This window comes from Anabrus simplex, chromosome 3, assembly GCF_040414725.1.
Source record: "Anabrus simplex isolate iqAnaSimp1 chromosome 3, ASM4041472v1, whole genome shotgun sequence".
NCBI lineage: Eukaryota > Metazoa > Arthropoda > Insecta > Orthoptera > Tettigoniidae > Anabrus > Anabrus simplex.
The window spans coordinates 81,205,517-81,226,023 of NC_090267.1; the positions used below are offsets into that span (position 1 = coordinate 81,205,517).

General features: G+C 37.6%; 1 protein-coding gene across 3 annotated transcripts in view; it reads right to left on the reverse strand.

The window, feature by feature from the left end:
• The window catches only part of Scm (Polycomb protein Scm), a 478,066-nt gene that overhangs the window by 266,409 nt on the left and 191,150 nt on the right, over nucleotides 1-20,507 (reverse strand). For 2 of the 3 annotated variants that reach the window (XM_067142591.2, XM_067142593.2), the window contains 2 exons: nucleotides 9,765-9,910; nucleotides 8,041-8,275 (listed from right to left, as the gene is read on the reverse strand). In XM_067142591.2, the coding sequence (XP_066998692.1) occupies nucleotides 8,041-8,275; nucleotides 9,765-9,910 (381 nt within the window). The remainder of the gene's footprint in view (nucleotides 1-8,040; nucleotides 8,276-9,764; nucleotides 9,911-20,507) is intronic. The other variant, XM_067142594.2, reaches the window with a different exon arrangement.

Sequence of the window (20,507 nt, forward strand, 5' to 3'; positions counted from 1 at the left end):
GAACATGTGGACAATCATCATCATCATCATCATCATCATCATCATCCTAAACCATCTCCAGTTTCCCAGGTGTGGTATATGAGTCTCCTCTCCATCTCATCCTGTCCTTGTTCCATTCCTCCTCCACCAACTTGTTCCAATCATGACCTCTCAGCAGTACATTGTTCTTAACTAAATCTATCCATTTCCTTCGTGGTCTTCCCACGGGACCCCCTGTGGGTGGGGGCGGTAGAATAACACCCACGGCATCCCCTGCCTGTCGTAAGAGGCGACTAAAAGGGCCTCAGGGGCTCTGAACATTGGAGCTTGGGTTGGCGACCACGGGGCCCTCAGCTGAGTCCTGGCATTGCTTCCACTTACTTGTGCCAGGCTCCTCACTTTAATCTATCCTGTCCGACCTCCCTTGGTCAACTCTTGTTCTTTTCCGACCCCGACGCTATTAGGTTTGCGAGGGCTAGGGAGTCTTTCATTTTCACGCCCTTCGTGGCCCTTGTCTTCCTTTGGCCGATATCTTCATTTTTCGAAGTGTCGGATCCCTTCCATTTTTCCCTCTGATTAGTGTTATATAGAGGATGGTTGCCTAGTTGTACTTCCTCTTAAAACAATAATCACCACCACCACCACCTCTTCCCACGGGTCGTCTTCCTTCTACTTTCCAGTCAAATTCCTTTCTTGCAGTTCTGTTAACTGGCATCCTCTTCATGTGACTTCAGTCTTGATATCTGAATTTTATTGAGAAGAGAATCATCTATTCCTACTTCTCTAATTTTCTCATTCCTAATCTTGTCTTTTCTGGTTTTTTGGATCATAGTGCGTAGGAATTTCATTTCAGCTGCCTACAGTTTGGAATTATCTCTATTGGTCAATGTTGTAGTTTTGAGACTATGTAAGAATTGGTGTATAATAGGACTTGTACAATGTCATTTTTGTTTTCATACGTATTTGCTCATCCCACAGCAGGTGTCTTACCTGGTGGTAGAATTGTGTTGCCTTGTTGATTCGATTGTTCACCTCATGTTTTGCTAGGTTGTCATTTGATAGAACGCTACCCAAGAATTTGAAAACTGGAACGCTGTCCAGTTGCAATTCATTTAACATGATTATTGGTTCTGCTCCTTCCCCATACACTTTCATCACCACCGTCTTGGTTTTACTGATGTTTAACCCAAATTTCTTAAACTCCTCATTCCAGCTTTGCATTCTCTTTCCCAATTCCTCCTCTGAGTCACTCCAGATCGCAACATCATCTGCAAATGTGAAAGCTTTGATATCTCCATGTTCTTTCCTTTTAATAGATTTCATTACTACAGTGAAAGCTCGATTATCCGTTCCCCGAAACTACGTTTTCCCGTAATATTTGTTCAAATTATGAGGTCCCGCGAGCATCCCATTTAAAACCTGTATTAAAAATCCTGAGTTATCCGTTCCTCGAAGAAACGATTTCTCGCATCAACCGTCCAGAAATTTCAGTCCCATCAACGCTAAATCCTCGATCAAACATTTTTCAAGATTTCGAGAATGGACGGCAGGAATCGAATTTGCGAGTCTAGCATATTTTAATTTCGTCGGATATGTTGCGCGATCAAACTTACGGAACATTCTGTACCAGGCTAACAATGAAGGCCTCTGCCAACTTGCGCTTTGTTAAGAGCTTTCTGTTGAATGTTTCATTCAGTTGGCTGTGTTACTTGCTGGTGAAAACCAACAATTTACGCAGTAAAGTTTCGGTTTGCTTACACAGTACAGTATTGAAATGGCGCGACCTGTAAAGCATGTTAAAACCCTGCAAGAAAAACTTCAGATTATAAAGGAAGTTGAAAGAAATCCAACAGGAAAAAAAAAAAAAAACTGACATCGTAAAACGTTTAGGCTTACCTGCTTCGACACTGAATACAATAATGGGGAAAAAACAAGAGATGCGTGAACAAGAAAAAAAATGTGGATCCTCCGCAAAGAATAGAAAAACGGGGAAGGAATCAAGATATTCCAAAATGGAAGCAGTTTTCTTTTCTTGGTATCAGCAAGCTCGGGCGTCGATAATTTCTGTGGATGGTAACATTTTGCGCGTAAAAGCTCGAAGCATCGCTGCAAGAATGGGTATCAAAAATTTTTCCACTTCGAATGGATGAATTTACTGGTTTAAGGAGCATCACGGGCTGGTGTATAAAAAGCTCGTCAGCGAGAGTGCTGCAGTTGACGGTTCGGCTGTGGAAGATTGGGGGAAAGATCTCCCAGAGCTGCTTGAAGGATACGAACCGAAGAACATCTATAACGCGGATGAAACCGGCCTATTTTTCAACTGTTTACCGGATCGCACGCTGGCTCTTAAAGGAAAATCTTGTCATGGAGAAAATGCGAAGGACCGCATAACTGTTTTGTTGTGCTGTAACAGTGATGGGTCAGACAAACGTATCCCTATCGTTATAGGCAAAGCAGCGAAACCAAGATGCTTTAAGAACGTTGTACCGTTTTCATCGTCCTGATAACGAGATAAACGTGGTCATACGGCGTTAGAATTTGCCATGCACGCGAGAGGATTCACTTGGTTGGGCTATACATTTAAAAAAATATATACGGACACAATGAATCAAAATAATAAAATACGGGTGCAGAAAGTCAAAGAAGCCGTAACATGTCGGGAAAAAAATGCTAATTTGGCGATGCAGACAGGCCATGGTTTCGGGAGTTAGATGAGCGGACCGGCAGAATCCATGCGGCCGAGATATAAAAAAGGAATAGAATGCTTTTGGGATTGTTAAAACAAAATCGAGTCAATAAAAAAGAAATTTCACTGCAACGGGGCGAGATTTTCTACGCAGAAGAAACTGTCGTATTTAGAAGGGAGAAAATTAAGCTAAAGAATTAGTACTTCAAGCGAATCTTAAAGGATGACACCAAAATCTAGCGTTTTACCGAACAGATTAAATAATTAAAATCAAGAGAGAAGAAGTTTAAACACTTCGTCGGTAGCCGTAACTCCAATTCAAACTTCGTGTATTGCATTAAACGAGATAATAATATCTATACACTGAAGATATTAACGACAGTGAAATTGAGAACTGACTAGATTGTATTCTTAAAGTCTTGTCACTAGATTCTATCGTTGAAGTTCTGATTTGGATTACTTGTAGGAAAAGTTACAAATTAGATCCTGAATAATATATTGCAAAAGACTATGTACCTGATCCTAATGACAATGTTCAATATTCTGTCGCATGTAATCATCGCCGTCATCATGAGGAGCTAAACTAGAGATGGATTTGACAACCTGACGGAAGCCGCCCTGCCGAAGCTGCTACCCCGAGCCTGCTATCCCAAATCTGCATTACAGTGCATAATCATGACGCAGTAGATGTCCAGTGCCAGCCCGCAGGCCGTGGGTGATCACATGGAAACCTAGCCCAGTCTAGTAACATCGGCAAATGACAGCTAAGTTCCGATATCCTTTTATTGGCAGTAGTAGTTAGAAATGTTAGAAGTAATATATAAATTAAGCTGTGAATGTGTAGTGCGAAAGTTGTTATTCATGTCTTCGAGAGAAAATTCCGATCGGCAAAATCTTCGCCAAGAGTTTAATGTGGTTCATTGATACGTGTGGACGTAGGTATTCTTCAATAATGTATAATCAATGCCAATACGTAGGAATGTTTACAATCATATATGCTGAGATTTAAGGTGATTTTCTTCCCGTGCTAAAATGAAACGACGTATTTAATACGGTAAACTTTAACTGTAAAACAGAAAGAAGATAATAGTTTACGTGTTATTAAGACTTGGTTGCCGATTCACCACAATTACATGTGAGTAAATATGAGATTACGTTATTCAAATATGTATTTATTTTTTTATAGTGACGTAAATATTTGGTGATATGACTGAAAACTAACCCAATTATGCAACGTCGTAGTTTCAGTGTGGTATGTTGAAATGTGATGCCGCGGGGAAAGTGATTGGTAGATAAGGTTATGAGAAATATGTTGTGGAGAATATAGATATGAATATTCGTTGAGATACATGTGAATTTGAATATGGCGCGATATTATGATATTCCCAAATGATATATGGAAGGGTGTATCCCTATTTGAAAGTTGTTGGTAGTAATTATGACTTGTTACTAACCATTAATATTATTTGATATGTGCGGCACGACTGTTAGAATGAAATGTGATACTTTTGGGTTAGATATAGGTGATTATACGACGTTACGTAACATGATGTAGTGGTAGGCTAAACGGAACTGTCTTCAAAATACAATCTATAAATGAAATATAAGTAAGGATAAAACTTGATGTCTTCTTGGAAAATTTCAAACAGGATAATGAATGTTATTTGATATTTATGGATAAAGCCATATTTTAAAGGGAGAAATGTCTTCTTAAATTTTATTCTCTGCCATAAGCAAATGAAATACGTCACCAGCTGTATTCCTTGGGATGTTATGAGATATTATTCGGACCCGGATGCGAATTTGAGGCACGTCAGTTACATCGATTGATAGTATATCATTGCTATTATATAGTACCTACTGGAGATATTAGAATACTAGATGGTTACATTTACATATTAATGACATGATAAAATGATTGATATATATTTTTTTTTGATGGAAGATAATTAATATAGCTGAAGAGAGCTATTGCTTTGGAACTTGGCTGACATTGCCGATGTTATAAATGTTCTTTTTCTTTTTTATTATTTATTTTTTTATTTATTACAAGATACATGAAGATGCTATAAATATTTTTTTTTTTACAAGGAACTGAAAATAAGTGCATTCAGAATTGAAATTAAGTTTATTTTGTTTGATTTATCAAATTTATTCAATGCATGTAACTGCTTTCATTTATTCAATCATCTGATTTGATTAACTACTTTAATTCATTTAACAGCTACAATTTATGAATGTAGGCAAACTTTTCTTTGTTTTTCATGAGGCGATTAAGATATTTATTCTGGAAGAATGATCGAATTATTTTTAAAGAGGCAATATAATATTTCAAGGAAAGCATGATGAATATTTGTTATAGAAAGTTATATATATTTTTTTTTTCTTTTTCTCTTTTCTTCTATTAATTTAATTTAAATTAAAAAAGAGGATATTATTGAGGATAAATTATTTGATTTAGCAGATAAGTTTAGGTTGAACTTGCATGATTAACGTGCTATTGAAAGACAGATTTTTGGATAGTAATTGAGAATTGACATTGCCGGACGAATAATTTTGGTGGGTGAATCCTAAGTATGAAGAAATGGGTTCCCGGTTGAACCTTACGTAAAATATATATATTCTTTTTGTTGGTGATGCGTAATAAAAATCCCTGAGAGATGTCGCGTAGCAACTTAGAGAATATTTTGACGATTGCAATGAGTCGAAGAGATGGAATTACTACATCGGTTGAAATGATTTTGACATAATAAGTTAAACTCTACACGACGTATACAAACTTGGATAGCTGCCGACATTTTAGCAACATATATTTATTGCATTGATCTGTCCACTCGATTCGAAGACATGACAGACATAATAGGGGAAATAGCCGGAGCATTTGACTGATCGCCCAATATGGTGCAGAAAAAAATAATTCCCCGAGGATCGGTGCAACGTGAAGAAGTTACCAATGTGATACTACGCGAACGGTAAAGCTTGGATGACCACAGACATTTTTTTGGATTTTCTACATGGACTGGATGCTTCTATGGGTGCTCAAGCAAGAAAAAACGTTTTGTTTGTAGATAACTGTGTCGCCCACCCGCAGGAACTTTCTTTCTTACAAAATGTGAAAGTTATTTTCTATCCCCCGAACTGTACCAGTGTCCTTCAGCCTCTGGATGCAGGGGTGTTTAAGTGCTTTAAAGGGTACTACCGCAAGCAGCTGGTGCAAAGAGCTGTGTGTATGTTGGACGCCGGGAAAGAAGTGAAGACGAAGTTCAGTATTCTACAGGCAATCCACTTTGTTGTGTCAGCATGATTCCACGTTTCGCCCTCCACCATTCAAAATTGTTTTCATAAATGCGGCTTTGGTGAAAGCAGAAACACGAATGACACCAACACCGGCAGCGAAGAACAACTTATCAGTGAGGAGTGGGAGAAGTTCGCGCTGAGAGATGTTAACTTCAAGATGTACGCTACAGTTGATAGTGAGCTCGCCACTTGTGGTGTAAGGAACATAGAACAGCTGTGTGATGATGCTACTGCCACAGCCAGTGCAAGCGCCGTGCACGAGATCGCGAGCGAGGGGAAAGACGAAATTGAACCCCTGCCAACGTTTGCAGAAACATTAGCCGACTTCGACAAAATTCGCGATTATATTACTGTGTATGGCACAGACAGCAGCGAACTACGGAATGTTTTAAATATTGAGGGAGCACTGTACCGTGTTAAGGCATGACAACCAACTGATGATGAAAGACTTTTTCACTACAAAGTGACTACTGTATTCTGTGACTGAAGAAATGACAATTTAAATGTTTTGTGTGTGTGTGTTGTGTGTACAGTACGTAACCTATATGTGTGCAATCTGACACTTTATTTTTGTGAGTGTGAGTCTGTTTCATTACATCTTCTGGGATTTAATGTATTTTGGTATAATTTTTGTATTTGTGCGTTGTGATTAGCTTACTTGATTATGTGACTGGACCTGTTACAACCTATGCTTATTTAGGTGTTTTCAGCGATCTTTCTTAACTATAATACCACAGGTAGGTTCATGTGAACTGCACCAGTAATTATGCCTATCATGCAAGCCCCATTTCTCGCCTGTTAATCCGTCAAAATAATCATCAATGGAAAGTACCGAGGCCTAAAACATGGGCGAATTCGAAGTTAAGTTTCGCGCCGTAAGTTCATAATACAGCACAAAAACATTTACTGATAAACAAGTTACATTGTTCTTTTTTAGGTTATTAAAACAAGGTCTTCTAATTTACATGAGACTGTCATCAGATAACGATTACTGTAAATAACTGTACCTGTTCCAGTTAGATTTATTCAAGGTAAAAAACAGAGGTAGCTACCGTAGACGTTTTTAAGTCGTCAATTAAGTGACTGGATTATAATGTTCTTTTCCCGATCGGAATAATTACTCCGATACACTCTCCTTGCAGCAATAGTGAAACTGGAGTCTCAGATGTGGTCTTAAATTTCTTAGATATCAATATAATTCTGATAACTTATTTAGTAGAATATTTTTCAATGAGCTTGGCTGATGAAAGTTGCTGGCCTGAAAGACATTTTCACAGGAAAGTGACAAATTTTCCCGGTAAAACTGAATTTAAAATATAAAGTTTTTTAACTAATGTATTTAATGCAGGAGTTTTTCTACAAATAAAATTATATATATTTAATTACTGTGAAGTACAGTCAAACTGTTGATGGTTTTAATTCGTTCCCAGATTTTCCATTTTCATGTATCGTATGTTTTTTCCCCGAGGTCCCTCTGAAAACGGAGTGTGTAACACACTGTCGAACAGAAATGACAGTAACTACTTTTTTTTAAGTTTATGAGGTGTTAGAAGCTTGTGCCTCTGAGAGACTGGACTGTAGTAACTTTTGGAACACAGTCTCCTAGATGAAAATGAGTGGAGCAAACATGCTCTTGTAAAACTGTCCCTGTTTGAGCTAAATTACTCAACACTTGCAAGTTATTGTGCCAATAATTTTCTCTACTGTATCTGATTTTTGACTTTAAGCCACTGTTATTGTGAGAGCTAATGAGTTCACTGTTAACTGTTATTTGTTGTTGCTTATTCAAATTATCTATTAAATTTTAAACTAAGAAAAAAGGAAAGAAATAAAATTTCAAAATTATCGCTTTAATTTATGCTCTGGTCACTTCTCTGTCCACCCATTTACCACAGCACTTTCTTATACCTCTGTAAACTATGGAAACCCCGTTACAACAACAACAACAACAACAACAACAACAACAACAACAACAATAATAATAATATGATGATGATGATGATGATAATAATAATAATAATAATAATAATAACAATAATAATCTGAGTAAGTGCAGACAGCAAAGAAATTCAACTCACCTAGGGGAGGCTGTAACATCCCTCCATGCTTTTCACAATGACCAATGGGATGAATCTCATTGGAGTCCACCAATCGCCAAAAGTCATTCTTGTTATCACTTCCATCTAATCGCAAGCGTAATCGAGGACCCAGAATGCCCACAACAGAAGCTATGCAAGTTGATGTCAAATTACGTGGGTCTAAAGCTTCCAACTTCATACCAATCTTGAACTCATTGGTAGGTGGATTGATATGCTGAAAAGTCAAGCACAAGGATTCAAGAACATTTAAAAGTGAGAATATAAATACTGTTATAAGATTTATTTCTGAAATATAAGTTCATTGTTCTTTCAAATCATATGCAATCGTGCTCAAAGGGCAGCATTCAGGTGCATGGCAGTTGTTTAGTGCTACTGTGATCATAAAAATGTCTGAGCATTACAAGAGAATAGTTGGAATGACAAAGAAAATGGCAAAGAGAATGTTACCATGTAAGGATTTTGTTCATTACCATAAAAGTACGAATCAAGTTTAATATAAGACCATATTCATTTGTAACACATTCCACATCTTCCCATATTCTTCCAAAACATATCAGCGTGGGTGCTGTCTTGCCAACTATTGAAACATGAATGACACAAAATATCTAAATGGAAGTATTTCCTATAATGTGAGAGAAGTTTGCCCCGGACCGCATGTGGGACCGTACATTCCAGCGGAACATTACAAATATTGTCATGAAAAAAAAGAACATATATTTTTAATTCCATTTATGCATATTTATACTTTAGCCCAACAATTTTCTCCATTTGAAAAACACCAATAAAACACTTAATGAAATGTTGAAGATGATGGTGATGTAAAACAGTAAGATAGTGTTAATTTGTGCTGCACAATTTTCTTACTCCCACTCCAAACGTACCAAACTTTCCGCAGGGACCACAGTGGTCCGTAGCTGAAGTTACTTCCATTTAGAAGTCCCAGTGGAACGCTCTGGCGCTCAGCATGTTAATCAATGGTCTAACCAAACCAGCATGAATCCATTGGCACACTTTCTTTCCTTTTACCCGGTGATTTAAATACAAAACCTGTCAAGTGCAACTTCAAAGCTCTACTGACGGGAAGTGACAATTCACGTCTCGACAAATTTGGCAGAAGTTGCGCGTAGAGATGTGCTTGCCCCATTTAATCTTGGCGCACGACGTAGTGTACGTTGCAGAGTTCGACATGCATGCCTGTACCCGCCCTAAGGCATTACAGATTCCACGTACTGTTAACAGATGGCAGCACTAGACTTAAAACCAAAATGGCATATAAGCAAATAGCGGATAACGGTCTTCTCCTGTACCTATTTAAACAGGGATTTTTGGCACTTAGACACTAACAACATTAAAAATTAAAAAATGGAACCTTTTCTCTGTAGACCAAGAATAATGAGTAGGTTTGTATAAACATAAGCAACATATTTCTCACTAAATTGCTACAACGTGTACCTAACTGATAGGTTTTTTTTTTTTTTTTTTCAGTTTATGTTGCATCTTTTTTTCAGTTCACTCGGGCCAATAAATTCTATTAAATATTTAATACACATATACGTTACTATATTGTCATACTTTCCCAGCGTAATAATCTCTTTTGCAGCACAGCCAAGCAATTTGAAAGGACACCCTCTGAGGACCCCTGCTTTAGAGCAAATGAACCTCTGCCAACACATTTAAATTTACTGATGACTATGAATTCATACCTGCTTGTAGTATTCTGGAGGAGCAGCCATGCTGTTGGTCTCCTTCAAGTAGGAGTCCCAGTCAAACGTTGTGTAAGCATCAAACTGAGGCATGGCTGGAACAGCAGGTGTAGTCGCTGCAACTGGTCGCTGCTCTGAGTGTGCTACTTCGTAAAGAATAAAATAATGAGATACGGTGAGTACTAAACAACAGAGCTCAGGCCATTTACACAACAAACATGTTGAATGGAAAGGGCACACTAAAATGTTTGAACATTCATTACAGGCAGGAAGGTAGGAAGAAGGATAAAAGCATGAGCACATTAACTCTTTGCATTCCAATCATTCTTGCCACTTCACCATTAGCACAATTAAAATTGTAAATGAGACAAAAGAAGCATATGGGAATAGGGAGACAAAGTTATTACTATTTGCAGACAATATTGTGGTCTGGAGAACAAACAACTAAGAACTACAAGAAAAACTTGATGCACTGAACAAGAAAATTGAAAAGTATGGTATGAAAATAAGCGCAGAGTAAAGCAAGACCATGATGATATCAAGAGGAGAAAGACAAGAGAAAGGCATTGTGAAAAATTGGTGGTCAAGCCTTTAAATTGTGGACAGGTCCAAATACCTAGGGAGTGAATTAATGCAGAATACAAGGCTGGACAAAGTGGACTAGACTAAGAGGGTTGGCCATAAAGATTAGCGCAACAGGGCAATGCATCCTACCAGTGTGTAAGAAATCTTGTCTGGAATAAGGAAGCACCAAGGAAGTGTAAAGAGATGATGTACAAAATGTATTATACATCCATATTGACTTATACAGCTGGGGCCTGGACAATGACAAGTAGGGAGGAGAGTAGAATTGAAGCCAGCGAAATGAAATACCTAAGCAGTATGACAGGAAAGTCAAAGTGAGAAACAAAGATGTTAGAAAGGAAGTTGGATTAGAAAACCTAAACGGGAAAACTGATACGAATAAACTAAGATGGTTTGGACATGTAAAGATAATGGAGGAGAAAAGAATACCAACACAGATTACAGAGATAATATTTGAGGGAACAAGGTAAAAGTATTGACAAGGTGGAACTATATGATTTAATTTGATTAGGTGATAGATTCGTTTGAAGTCAATATGGACCCAAATACATAAAACCATTATGGTTAAAATAATAAAGTCAGAACAGGGTGGATCAGTTCAATAAAGAGGAGTGCAAGCAGAAGAAACCTGGAAGAGGAACAGTGGAAGGAGGGAGGAAAGTGGAGAAATGCTGCAGGAGCTGGATAAGAGGAAAGGCGCAAGAGGAATAAGCCAAACATAATTAGGCACTTTTTACATTTGCCAAAACAATATTAACAAGTTCTCTATAATCCCTATCTTTATTATCTATTTCAAATCACTCAAGAACACAATCACTTTCACTTCTATGACCACAACGGATCAGTTTAGTCAGACCATTGTCCAAATTTCTTCGAATGGACTGTTTGGGCCTTGCAGTCTTTCAAGTACTTTTTCATGTGTTCCGATCTTCATGCTCTTTCTAGTGTTGAAAATATTTGTCTTGCGAGTTTCTTTCTTGTAAGTATGAAGCAACGTTTACATCCTGGATTTTTTTGTTTAATTTTATCTTATCTGTGGTGTCTTCTGGTGTAAGGCCAATTTCCCTCAGATCCTCTCTTATTTCTCTGATCCATCTGCAGCATGCTGTGATATTTTTTTGAGTTGAGATTATACTGTATAAGTTGTTTCAGAAGTCTTGAATCCTGCATCCTCTTTATGTGTCCAAAGAATCCCAGTCTCCTCTTACGCATATTATCAATAATGGATTCCAACACTTTGTACACCTGGGGAAGTCATTAATTCAACCTCTGGCTAATAAATGGGGGTGAGATGCGAATATAAGAACTCAACAAGAGAGTTCTCTTAGCCTCTCTCACCCCAATTCTCAACAATTCTACCTACACGTGGTGTCCCTGTTATGCTGAGCAACCCAGCAGAAGGTTGTGTATCAACCCCAGCGAGAATCTGGGTCAGCGAGCCGACAGGATGTGGATGACAGTGGAAGGCAACGGGAAACCACCACTGGCAGTATCTCCCAAGACGTTCATGAGATAGACCTCTTTGTAAAAGATAAAGAAAAGGTAAAGATTCCCCTCATTCGGATCTCCGGGAGGGGTGTACAACGAGGTTTTTAAAATATGGAAGGAAGGAGAAGAAGAAAGAAGAATTATTGCGGATAGGGACGTGGAATGTTCTAACCCTTTTACACGAAGGAAAATTAGAAAACACTAAATATGAGATGAAGAGAAATAATTTGGATGTACTTGGAATGTGTGAAGTGAGATGGGGTGGATGTGGAGAACTAGAAAGCGGTGACTTCCGAATGTACTATTCGGGTGAAGATAAAAATGGATTGCATGGAGTTGGAATACTGATTGGAAAACGACTGAAGAACAAAGTTATGAAGGTTGAATATATCATTGGAAGGATTATGAAGATAAGACTGAAAGGGAAAAGAAAAGACTTAGTGATCATTCAAGTTTATATGCCGACCTATAATCATTCTGATGAAGATGTAGAAGAGTGTTATGAGAAGATGGATCAACTCATTGATTGTTGTAATGGGTGACTGGAATGCGGTTGTTGGTGAAGGATCAGATGGTAAGACCATTGGTAAATTTGGATTGGGAGACAGAAATGAGAGGGGAGAAAGGTTGATTGAATTCTGTAATGAAAATTGCATGGTGGTTGGAAACACTGTGTTTGACAACTACAAAAGGAGAAGGTATACTTGGATATCTCGATTAGATGACAAGAAATATCAAATTGATTATATAATGATACAACAACGGTACAGAAACTGCCTAAAGAATGCTAAATGTTACCCAGGAGCAGACATTTATTCTGACCATATATTAGTTGTAGCAGAGGTACTGATTAAATTGAAAATAGTATGGAAAGGAAAGAAGAGAGAAGAAATTAATATTGAGAAACTGAAAGACAAGTGTAGAGAACTAGGATGAGTATTGTAACAATAATATGCCAGGAAATGAAACAGAAAATGTAGAAATGAGATAGGAAACTTTTAAAAATGGGATAAAAGAAGCAGCTAAGAAAATGTTTGGAGTCAAGGAGAGGAAAAGGACAAAGAAGGAATGGATAACATCAGAAATGATAAGTAAAATTGGAGGAACGCACAGGAAATGGAAAACAGTAATACAGAAGAAGGAAAGCGTAACTACAGGAAGGTAAATAATGAATTAAGAAGAGAAACAGAAAAGGCAAGGAAGAAATGGTTGACAGAAAAGTGTGATGAGATAGAGCAACTGGAGAAAGAAAGGAAATATGACTTGATGTACAAAGAAGCAACAAATATAGTATTCAGAGAAAAGAGAAGGAACAACAGCAATAACGAAATAGAGGCTACAGATGGCACAATGATATATGAACCCCAAGAAATAATGAAAAGATGGGAAGAATACATAGAATGGCTATATGATCGGGACAATCGACCAAATGAAGAAGAACTTGAATTAGAGGAGGAAGATATGGTGTTAAAGAGGATGATAAAGGGGAAACCAAACTGAGGAGAGAGATCAAAGCATCACTGAACGAGATGAAAAATAGTAAAGCAATGGGAATAGATGAGATTCCTGTTGAACTGTTAACAGCATTAAATAACGAAGGATGAAAGGAATTGTTTGAATTATGTAATCAAATATACATGACAGGGAAATGGCCAAAGGACTTTACTGAAATCATCTTAATCCCTATGGAAAAGAAAAAGAACAGCAAAAAATGTGAAGAACATAGGACACTGAGTCTAATTTTACATGCAGCCGAAGTCTTACTGGGGATGCTCAACAGAAGGATATATGGAAGAACAGTTTGGTTTCAGGAGAGGAGTTGGAACAAGAGATGCCATTGGACTTCTGAGGGTGATAGGAGAGAGGTACATAGAGAAAAACAGGAAGGTTTATGCTGTATTTATTGACCTTGAGAAGGCTTTTGACTGAGTCAGATGGGACAAATTGATGACAATCCTGAAGAAACATTAAGTTGATTGAAGGGATAGAAGGCTAATAAAGAATTTGTATTTAAACCAGAGAGCAAGAGTGAGAATAGGAGATGAATTGAGTGAAGAAATTGAATTAGGAAGAGGTGTAGACAGGGCTGCTCTTCATCACCGACACTGTTCAACATCTATCTTGAGGAAATAATCAATGAAAGTTTTAATGGAAAAAGTGGAGTTTGTGTGGGAGGTAGGAGAGTAGAATGTATAAAATTTGCAGATGATATGGTTGTGATGGGAGAAAGCGAACGTGAAATGATACAAATGTTAGATAAACTCAACATGAAACTAGAAGAATATGGAATGAGAATTAATAAGAAGAAGACCAAAAGTATGATAATTGGAGGAAAAGGTAGAAGTTGTCATATTAGTATAGGGGGAGAAGAAATAGAGCAAGTCAGTAACTTCAAGTATTTGGGAGGTATGATCAGAGATGATATGTATTGCACGACAGAAATTAAGAAAAGAATTGCCATAGCAAAAGAAGGCTTTAAGAAAAAATCAAAATTATTTTGTGGACCACTAAACAAAGATTTGAGGAAAAGACTTGCTAAGTTTACATTTGGAGCATAGCACTGTATGGTGCAGAGACTTGGACATTGAGAAAGAAAGATGAGAGAAGATTGGAGGCACTAGAGACGTGGGTATGGAGGAGAATAGAACAAGTGAAATGGGAAGACCGGGTAAGGAATGAGGAGGTATTACAAAGAGTTGGAGAAGAACGAAGTATGTTACAAATCATTAGGAGAAAAATGAACTGGATCGGACATTGTTTGAGGAGGGACTGTTTACTGAAAGAAGGAATAGAAGGAATGGTGAAAGGCAAATGAGGAAGAGGAAGGAAAAAATATCAAATGTTGGACAATATCCAAGGAAATAAATATTCAGACATGAAAAACTTGGTGCAGGACAGGCAACAGTGGAAGAGGTTCATCCCAAGACAAGATCTGCCATAAGGCAGAATACCTAGATGATGATGATTGTTGGGTATTATCTGCCAGTGTCCATCTTTCTGATTTTTGTTGATGCAGGTTCTTCCAATTCTTCTTTCAATCTTCTGGAGTCTGTCGGTCTATGATCGCTCAGGTGAAAGAGTGTATTTGCTATATGTTTCAAGTTCTATAACTATGTAGCAGTGTTTTAGTTTTGTGTGTATGGACTAAGATTTATGTGTATGAATGGGCATTTTATTTTGTAGATTTCTCAGGTTAATTTATGAGTTGTAGCTAGCTTGTTTGTTCTTATTTGGAAGAAGGGGTTTTTAAGGTTAATTGTTATTACTTCTCCTAGGTATCTGATTGGGTGGCAATTTTGACTTTATTACCATTTATGCTTATTTCCTTCACTCACTTTCACTATCACTATTATCTATCCCGAAATACTCATCACAAACACCAACTATTAACACAATCTCTGCCATCTATTTCAGATCACTCATTATCAAAGTCATCAAGAACCTTCTATTATCAAACAAACTAGAATATTATCATGCATAAGCAGTTTATGCCTTTCAATGGACACGATTATTACCTTTCAGAAACAAATGCTGTAAATTCATTCCCACAACAATGCCACCAAACATGATCAACATTTTTGTTACAACAAAATGTCTAATTGTGCACTTCGATAACAAAAATGACAACAATCACAATACACAGCATTGCTATCATCTGAGGTTTCCCTCAGATTCTTAAGGTTTCTGCCTGAATGTTTCCCAGAAATTTTAAATATTTTATCATCACAGTTTAGAATAAATACTGTTGAATGAAGTGGAGAAGTTGTAGAAGTGTAAGATAGTATCTCCTCTTAGCACATCCTTTTTCAAATGAGAAGGAGCTTGGCATGAGTCATGCACCACATGATTGTCACTTAATTGATATAAGAAAAGAGCAAGGCAACAGGCACTACAAGCAGTAACCAGTTACTGTATGTATTATACAGTACAAGTTAGTAGGTTTTTTTTTTTTTTTTTTTTTTTGATAAAAATGTGTGACATCCAAGGCTTGTTCCTAGATTGAAAGGCACACATAACAACACTCTTCTGCTTTTATTACTCTTCTGCTTACCTCTAAGCCTAACGCATCAGATGATTTTCTTTCAGGGTTTACTCCCTTAGCCTTTGAGGATCCCTCCTTTTCCCACAAAACAGTGGGTTCCTTCTGCACTATCCCCAGATGGATGGATTGCCTCCTCTGCCAGTTCAGCTGTACTGAAAACTTTCATTTTATGCCTTTACAAGGTCTTCACACGTATCCCTGTGCACAGGGCCCATGTTATTACCCATGGGACTGGGTCGCCACCAGAACTTCGCTGCTAACGTAGCTTCGACTACAGTACCGGTGCCCACCACCACGGCGTGCGCACGCCTGACAGCATTTATCCATGTAGACACAGATCATTTCTGACATCTCATGGACCAGGTTAAGAAGACTGTCTGATGCCAGCTCCAAGGCAAGCAAAAAACAAGGAAGGACAGAATTAGGAATGATCAGATATGAAGGGACCTAGAAAAGAGAGGAGAAACATGGGATGCCCCAGAGAGAAAAGAAGCATACCAGGACCATAACAAATAGAGCCACATCGTTCTTAAACATTCCACCCAGCTCACTGGAAGGAATTCATGATGATGATGATGATGATGATGATGAAAGTTTGTGCCAAAGCGGAGCAAAGTTGTTTTTCCTGGAAAATTGCTAGTTAGGTAGAAAATGCCAAATAACTGAATTCTAAGTACACTGTGAGGTCGCATTCATTACTAGGACTAGCTGTTCATGAAACACACAGTGAAACATGCATAAATGGCCACCTTCACTTTGTGGTCACCTCAATAAAGGGTCACTGTTTTCTGCATTTGATAAATTTTCCGATAAATTCTGTGTTCATATCCCCCTCTTTCAATTTTTTCTTTTTTGCTTTACGTCACACCAACACAGATAGGTCTTATGACGATGCGACTGGGAAGGGCTAGGAGTGGGAAGGAAGCGGCCGTGGCCTTAATTAAGGTACGATCTCCCGAATACTGGATACTGGCCGCACTTAAGCGACTGCAGCTATCAAGCTCGGTCCCCTCTTTCAAGTGATCACCAACTGACACTATGATCAGCGACCAGACATATTTCACAAACCGACCTGAATGAAACGGCGGATCATAATCGCTCTGAATACGCTGTTCATACCTGAGATAGACACACAGTAATAAAGTATATTTTTTTTAAATATCTGAACATCCAAACAGTACTGCAGTTTTTTTTTTTCTTTCTGCGGTACAAGAAATAATGCCCTCCTTCCTATCCTCTCTTCTCTATCCCCTACCAGTAAATGAAGTTGTAATTTACCAATGACAATGAATGGAATGACATAATTGAACAATTTACAGACTTCATTATATAGATCCTGTCACCTGTGTGTCATCAAGAAAGGACAGCAGAATTTCATTTTGATCTTTAAAAAATTAGTATATTTTTCTTATTGTGGAAAATGAAGAAATATGGACTCTGGACTCTGCAGGAATGGGGGGGGGGGGGGTAACTAGAAGAAAAGGTTAATTTGAATGTGTTTTGAATATTATTGTAATATTTCTTTTATGTAATTTAGGAAAATCTCAAGAATAGAATTTGGGACTTATGAACTTTAAAAAAAAAATTCTGGACAGATCAAGAAATTATTTATATATTTGGAACTGTAAATGAACATTGCAGGAGCTATTAAATGACCTCATATTTAAATTTAATTTAGTTATGTTATATTAGTGTTGTGTATCAGTTAAATTGATTTCAAGAAGCCTCAAGAGAAAAACATTTAAAGATTGTAGATTTTCAATGTAATTGGAAGAAAATTGTAATATTGTGCTTTGGCGAAATGCGTGCGGTACATAACTTTTGGATCAGTAGGTACTGCACGTGGAGAGATAGGTATGCAATTCCTCTAGCATCAGCATATATGGTCATGCAATTGGATTGGTCAGAATAACGACCTTTCCAATTGGCGAAAAACGGGAATCTAGAGAATTCGGTGTCCTATTGGTTAATTGTGATTTGGCCATTTCCGGCCTTCTGACGGCTTTGCGTATGTGATGCGTGTTGTCGGCGTCTTTTCCATCTGACCATCCTTTTGAGCGCTTCCCCTCGGGGAACTTCAGCCTTTCCTGGTAAGTGCTATTTTTACGCTTTTCCTATTATGTTTGATCTTCTTTAATTATTTCTAGTGTTCCGTTATTTTCTTGTTTAATGTAACTTTCAATGTTTTAAATTCAACGTGTCAGAGTTTGCCCTAGATTCCCGTCATCACTAATTTAACTTTCTGAATGACTGTGTTTTCGGCATACAGTCATTGTTATTGACAATATACTGTAATTCAGTATAGCCTTACTATCTTAAACCTTGTGTTTTACAAATTTACTCCAGTATCCTGATGTCTTTATTTTAGTTTAGTGGATCTGTATCTTTTGTTAATTTTAATATAGTTGAGCTAGAGGGTGATTCTCGTGAACCTTTTCTTCCGCATAATGGAATACTTTTCCATGGACCTCAATAGGGCTCAATGACATTCCACAATCCTTTCTATAGTTGTCGTTGTTAGGCCTGTAAGTTACGTGTTACCCTTGCATATGGCTTGATTTTGCTTGTTTGATAAGTTAACCGTCATGTTTCCAAGCTTTGATGCAAAACGCCGCTACATTGATATTTTACTATTTTCCTGTTTTTATTATTATTTTTTTTTTCATTGCTTAATTCATGTTATTCCTATCTATTATTATTTTTCTAATTCGTATTTCATCAATATTATTATTATTATTTATGTGTACGCACCCGAGTGCGGCAACATTGCGCATTTTGTTTTTATTAGTATTATAACACCCACGGTATCCCCTGCCTGTCGTAAGAGGCGACTAAAAAGGGCCCCATGGGCTCTGAACGTTGGAGTGTGGGTTGGCGACCAAGGGGCCCTTAGCTGAGTCCTGGTATTGCTTCCACTTACTTGTGCCGGGCTCCTCACTTTTATCTATCCTATCTGACCTCCCTTGGTCAACTCTTGTTCTTTTCTGACCCCTACGCTATTAGGTTTGCGAGGGCTAGGGAGTCTTTCATTTTCACGCCCTTCGTGGCCCTTGTCTTCCTATGGCCAATATCTTCATTTTTCGAAGTGTCGGATCCCTTCCATTTTTTTCCAATCCACAAATTCATCATTCATCAATCCATATTTCATTAATCATCCTTCCAGATCACATCTGGAATGGTAAACCCTGACTACGGTCAGAAACATTGATCATTGATCAGATAATCAGCCAAATATGATTAGTCTTCTCACGAATAAATCCACCGGTTTGGACATACAAAATCAGCAGGTCCAAACAAAGACACCACTCGGATACGGTGGGGTGTCACGTAGAAGATCAAGGCGAGTCGGAGCGCCTGGAAGCCCAACAGATGACATGCAGACACATACAGTTAAGAAAAGACTGAAATTCAATAAACCAGGACAATTTTCATTTTTTGCAACATTAAATATCAATTTAATTATGAAAGTTGGCAAGTTAAAACATTTAACAGATGTATTGGACCAGCATACGATAGTAATAACAGATCTTCAAGAATTGCGCAGTACAGATCAGGACCCATAAGAATCAGGAGGATATCGCCTTTACAAAGGTCCTCCAGGGAAAAGAGTGATGAAGAATGTTCCTCAATTTGGAGTAGGATTCTTGGTTCATAACAGCATATTAGATTCAATTGAAGCTTTTTCTTCGACTTCCCCAAGAATGGCACTCCTAACAGTTAAAGTAGAGAATAAAACATACACATTGATAAATGTCCATGCCCCAACGAATGACAAAAATAACAAAGAAAAGGAAGAAACAGAAAAATTTTGGGAAGAATTGGACCAGTTGATTTCAGGTATCTCTGATACACATATTAAAATTTTACTTGGTGACTTTAATGCTAAAATAGGAAAAGAAAAATGATTTCGTACAGTAGTGTGTAAATGGCCGGCGCATAAATTTACAAGTAATAATGGTCAAAGGTTAATAGATCTTTGTATAGATCATGGATTAATTTTGGAATCTACAAGGTTTAAAAAAAGATCACACAAACTAATGACTTGGAAATGCCCTAATATTAAATTGGGGGAGTTCCAGATTGACCATGTGGCCATGGACAACAATTATCACAAAGAAATTTATAATGTAAAAGTACTCCGTGGGGTGGACATAGATTCAGATCACTATATTTCCAAGATTAAAATAAAATTAACGCCAAAAAAGAACAAAATATCCAAATCCAATAGGAGGAAGAAGTATGACCCTAGTTATTTAATTAATAATAAACTGTGTTTTGAAAGGCCTAAAACTCCTCTAAGCGACAATTTGGGGACGGTAATTGAAAAATAAAAAACCATAGCTGAAGAAATTGCTCCTGTTAAAAAAACGAAAGAAACATGCTTGGTGGAATGTGGAGTGTGACACAGCAATTCAAAACAGGCACAAAGCATAGTTGAATGATCAACAAAAGAGAACAGAAAAGTCCCGTGAAGAACTACATAATGCTAGAAAACAAACACCCAAAGAAATCAGAAGGGTTAAGAGAAAGTATCACAAAGAATCATTAAACGCCATAGATGAAGCATTCATACAACATAAGACGAGGGATTTTTATAAAACGCTTCGACAATACCAATCAAACTATAC